Source organism: Elephantulus edwardii, unplaced genomic scaffold (assembly GCF_000299155.1).
Source record: "Elephantulus edwardii isolate Elephantulus edwardi_28Jun2011 unplaced genomic scaffold, EleEdw1.0 scaffold00177, whole genome shotgun sequence".
Lineage (NCBI taxonomy): Eukaryota > Metazoa > Chordata > Mammalia > Macroscelidea > Macroscelididae > Elephantulus > Elephantulus edwardii.
This window is the reverse complement of record NW_006399927.1, coordinates 5,739,535-5,744,593: the sequence shown is the minus strand read 5'-3', so window position 1 is coordinate 5,744,593 and position 5,059 is coordinate 5,739,535. Positions and strand designations below refer to the sequence as shown.

At 39.2% G+C, this 5,059-nt stretch overlaps 1 protein-coding gene across 1 annotated transcript in view; it reads right to left on the bottom strand.

Annotated features, from left to right (window-relative positions):
* The window catches only part of SUCLG2 (succinate-CoA ligase, GDP-forming, beta subunit), a 300,527-nt gene that overhangs the window by 24,137 nt on the left and 271,331 nt on the right, over window positions 1-5,059 (bottom strand). Inside the window, exon 9 of the mRNA XM_006895952.1 lies at window positions 4,371-4,491. Within this exon, the coding sequence (XP_006896014.1) occupies window positions 4,371-4,491 (121 nt within the window). The remainder of the gene's footprint in view (window positions 1-4,370; window positions 4,492-5,059) is intronic.

Sequence of the window (5,059 nt, the reverse complement as noted above, 5' to 3'; positions counted from 1 at the left end):
CTGAATGTGTGCGAAGTTTCTGTTCTTTTTGGAAATGAACTGTGGTAATTGATAGCACAGGATGGTAAATATAATTACTTTCACCAAATTGTATGCTTAAAAAATGGTTAAATTGCAATCTTTTGTTTCTATTTTTCCATAGTAAAAGAATTAAATTAAACAAAAAAAAATAATATTTATAATTGAAAGTCGTATTCTATTCATGTAACAAATTGTTTCCCGTCTTGGGTGTATCACCTGTTTCTGCCACAGGCTGCTAGGATGGATGATTGCTAAGGACTGAGCTGTGCCTCCAAGAAGATATGCTGAAGCCTTTTTTATCCTCAATATCTTTAAATAAGAACTTGTTCAGAAATGTATCTTTGAAGATTCTCTCAGTTAAGTAAACACAAGATCACGGATCCTAACCCTGTATGAGGACTGTGAACACTCCGAGTCACTCTATAGGGAAAAGATATGACCCTGTCTCCATCAAGATTATGGCCATGTTGCCCTGCTACGCAGCTGTCCTTGGTCACGAGGGGCCATTCTGAGTCACCCAACAACAACAATAAAAGCAACAATGGGGACTTCATGAATAATGTCCAAATTTCTAAGCTTTGTTAACTATGATAGAGTTAGAGTAGATTTCCCCCCCTTTGTTCATTTTGGGAAAGCTAAATAATTTCGGAATACATTTAATCTTTTTTTAGTATATGGATGCTGGATTTCTAGAAACCATTGAGTATCCATCGTACCCTAATGCTGGGTGTGAGGACCTGTAAGTACATGAGGATGTGGACAGCACAAGATGTCAGCTCCCACACAGGGAGAATAGATAGAAGAAAAATGTCAAAAATATTCACCCCTTTTCTTTTCTCATTCACTTGCTTCAAGTTTGTTCCAACTCACACCAAACCTCTGTTGGGTCTGCTGGGTTTTCAAGACTGTAAATCCTAATGCAAGGAGATGGCCCGCCCATCTTTCTCCTACAGAGCAGTTGGTTATGAATCACTGGATCCAAACCATCAGAGACACTGAGCCTTCGGGTTAGCAGCTCAATCTGCTGTGGGCCCCGTCACCAGACCTCCATTACTATAGGACAGCAGTTATCATAGTGCAGAGATGGTAGTGACCAAGAAGGTCACACCATGGGGAGTTTTAGCCTACATATATTTGGGGAAGAGTATCCTCTTTGAACATTTTTTAAGTCATCATATTCAATTCCCTGTGATAGAAGCTGACAGTGTGAGGGCATCAAGCTAAGACTGTTTTCCCAGGATCCCAAACGCCAAGCCAGGATAGTGGCTGCCTACAATGCTCCCCTAGCCATTATTAGCAATATAAGGGCTATTAGGAGGAATATCTGTTCACATTAGATGTTTATACACATTACACACACATATGCATTGTCTGTAATTACACGGCTAATTTTTTCTATTTTTTAAATCCCCCCAGTTACCTTGAAACTTGAATTATTTGCATTTTGCTTAATGCCTAAAGCTCTGTGACCTGCGTATGATACTTACTAACGTATCCATTAGCTAATGAAGAAAGCCACAGACATACAGCTTGGAAGCATATTAACGTAACAGACACAACACCAACTGTCTAACAAGTTAAAAATTTTCAAGCTGCTTCCTAGGGGCTCAGACAAACTCATGAAGGGACATAGTCCTGGATATATTGCAGTGCAGGTATCATCCAGGTATTACAGAGATAAGTTAATATTTGTAGAATATTAAACAGTGTGAAAATTTTAAAAAACCAACAAAACAAAACACAAGACAACAAACCTCAAACACCCCAATCCTGCTCCTATTAATATTTTGGGTAACAATAAAACCGTATAGCTCTTTTCTGAGTAGGAAGAGTTGTCTGTGATTAGTGCTGTGATTCTACTAACAGTTTTGCATTCTGCTAACTTCACACACACAGAGATCTCTACAGAAGAGTGTGTGGACTCGTCACCTCAAAGTTACAGGAGTTTACTTTGTTCAAAGAAACTTTCACAGCATTCTTCTTTGAGAAAATGAAAGGTAAGCTGACTTTTAGGAATAAAAGGTCATGGTTACTTTGACCTACAGGACAACCTGACAGGAACAGTTTAATCAGAATTTTTACAAACTTTGATGTACTAACAAATTCTTTGATCAATTTTCTTTTCAGCACTGCTTTGCCAAATGTTTCTCTTTTATGGAAATTATTTTTATGAGGATCATTTATATTCTATTTCTATTTTTAAAGGTTTTATTCATTGACTTGCTTTAATGTCCACATTCAATTTTGCCAATGAAAGCTTTTATTTTCAGCTTTCTTTTGGACTTTTCATTCCTGCCAGGGCCATACTGTGAAGACTTAAATTTTCGAGTTTGAGAGTTTCAGGGAGGTAGAGAGAAAGGAGAGTGATAGAGGAAAAAGTGACACCAAAGAAGAAGCCAATCAAGAGAATGCAAGCTATAAGCCTCTGGGCTGAGAGCTCTGAAGGCTAAGGTGCACTTCAGGGTCCGCACCTCCCTGAGAAGGAGCACAGCCTCCCCCCACAAGAGCCTGGGGACACCAGACCCTCCCAGATCCACACTGTGGAAGACTGCTGAAAAGATAGCTAGATCCTTAGAACCTTAATCTGCTGAACAAGTGGGCAGGACTGCTGGATAGTTTTCTTATACCTGAAGTACTCAATCTCTGGTTTCAAGTTAGAATGTTCTAGATGAACAGTAAAATGTATTAATTCACTAACTCTCATCTCTGAATCCATGTCCTTTTTGTATACTCTGCGGACTCAAATGGATAATAGTTAGGTACAAGTGTGGAACATTTCTGAGGCAAAGTGAACCATCAAGGATGGCTGGAGGAAAATTATTTGTGTGACAATACAGTGAGCTAAATGATCTCATTTTTATGTGTGGTATATCATTTTTACTTGGAAGAGAGCTACTGATAAAGCTTATTATTTAGAAGACATTTTCTTGAAATGAAGCTGTTATTTCAGGAGAAACAACTGACAGTTTTATGGCCGACTTGCAGTTTCAAGCAAAACTTGGAATTTTTGAAAACTTGCACCTACTAGGTTTCCAATACTTAGAGGCTTTTCTGATGAGATTGGTAGCAGTATTAACTAAGGCCTTTTTTTCAACATCAGATGTTAAACTGTTTGGAAGATTTGCATGATTCAAGTTTTCAAATGATCAATGCACGATCTTAGATATGATGCCTGAATAAGAGATTCATTGAATGTGCAAGATACACTAATGGATTTTTTTTGAGATAATTTTAAATTACATATTGAAACTAATCATTAAGAAATCACCACTAGACTTTTAGTATTGTACTGAAGAGGAATAAACTCAACCACATAAAAAAGTTGTAACAACTTCTCCTTTCTCCAAATGTCTGTCTAAAAGAAAGATTTTCTTCATACATTTCAATAAATAAGCTGATTTTAGAAGATTGAGTGCAGAAGCAGATAAAAGTGAAAAAGACTCAGTAATATTGAAAAATGTTGCCCTTGTTACTAAAACTTGAAAAAGGTATGTTACTTTTCATAATAATACGATTTTCTATGTTAACTTACAATGGCTTTAATATTTTTTTTAAAAAATGAGTTATTAAATACTTAGAATATCTTCAGATATATATTACTATTAGTGCTGGTGGCATACATGTCAGGTTTCTAGCCAAAGGTTGGCTGTTCAACTCTACCAGCCAAACCGAGTGTCCCCGAAATGTGATCAGAGTCATGATGAGTCAGAATCAACTTGATGATCTAGCAGTGGGTTTGTTACTAAATTAATCAATAACCCTGACATAAAGAAAAGCTATTCAATGTCCTCAATATTAAAATGGAAAGGAGTCCTGTGGTCAACATCTTGAAAACCAGAAAGACGAACTCTTGGGGCAGCAGGTCTTGGTGTTTTTCCTAGCATGCAAGTCTTAATCAGTGATTCATAATAAAAAGGCTCCGCTCTGCAATGGTGCTGCTGTCATATGTCACGGAATTGCTTCTGACTCACCATGACCTCATGCACTGAAGAGAGATCGTAACAGACACGGACTGCCAGGTCTTTTACTCTGTGGCACTGCTGAGTAGGGCTGAATCCCCATCTCTCAGGTTAGCAGCTGGGAATGAGCTCTATCACTGAGGTACAGTGGTACCGACCTCAAGTATGAAAAATCAGAACAAACAAAACACACACTATTCTTGCAGTGCTGCCATTGCTGTTAGCCTGTTACGAGTCTTGAGAAGTACTGCCATACATGCTGGGTTTACCTTCTGTAATCCCGTGTCCACTCTGATATGCTGGGTATGTAGGTGAGATGAGAACACTCCGGTCACTTGACCTTGGAGAAGAAGCATGGCAGAAGTCTAATGAGGATCTACCAGAACTCACCTTCAAGTCGGACCACCAAGGGCACCTTGAGTTCTAGCTCCTGGCAAGCTCGGATGATGCCATTGGCAATGATGGCACAGTTCACAATTCCACCAAAAATATTGACGAGGATGGCTTCAACCTGGAGTGAAAAAGAGGAAGTTATCTATCAAAATGCTGCCAGGTGACATTCTGAAAAGTAGCTGACTAAACAATGACAATTTAAAAGACTATTTTTGTTTTTCTTTTTACATGAGATATAAAACAGAAAAATAAGTGTCACAAAACAGTTAAGGGTAGATAATATTGTTGTTGTTGTTATGTGCCGTTGAGTCATTTGTGACTCATAGCGACCCTATGTACAACAGCCCTAAACCCTGCTCTATCCTGTGCCATTCGCACTGCCTCTGACACACCCGTCCCGATTACCCCAGTCACGGAATCAATCCATCTCATAGAGGGTCTTCCCCTCCTGTGCCATCCCTCCACCCTCGAAGCATGATTGTCCCTCTCCAAGGACCTGTCCTTCCTTGCAACATGCCCCAAGTATGTCAGACGAAGCCCCAGAATCCTTGCTTCCAAGGAGTTGCTTGGTTTAATCCTCCCCAGGATGAATCTGTCTGTTTTCTTGGCAGTCCATGGTACATTCAATACTCTTCTCCAGCACCACAGCTCAAAGGCATCAATTCTCCTTCTGTCCTCCCTAGTCA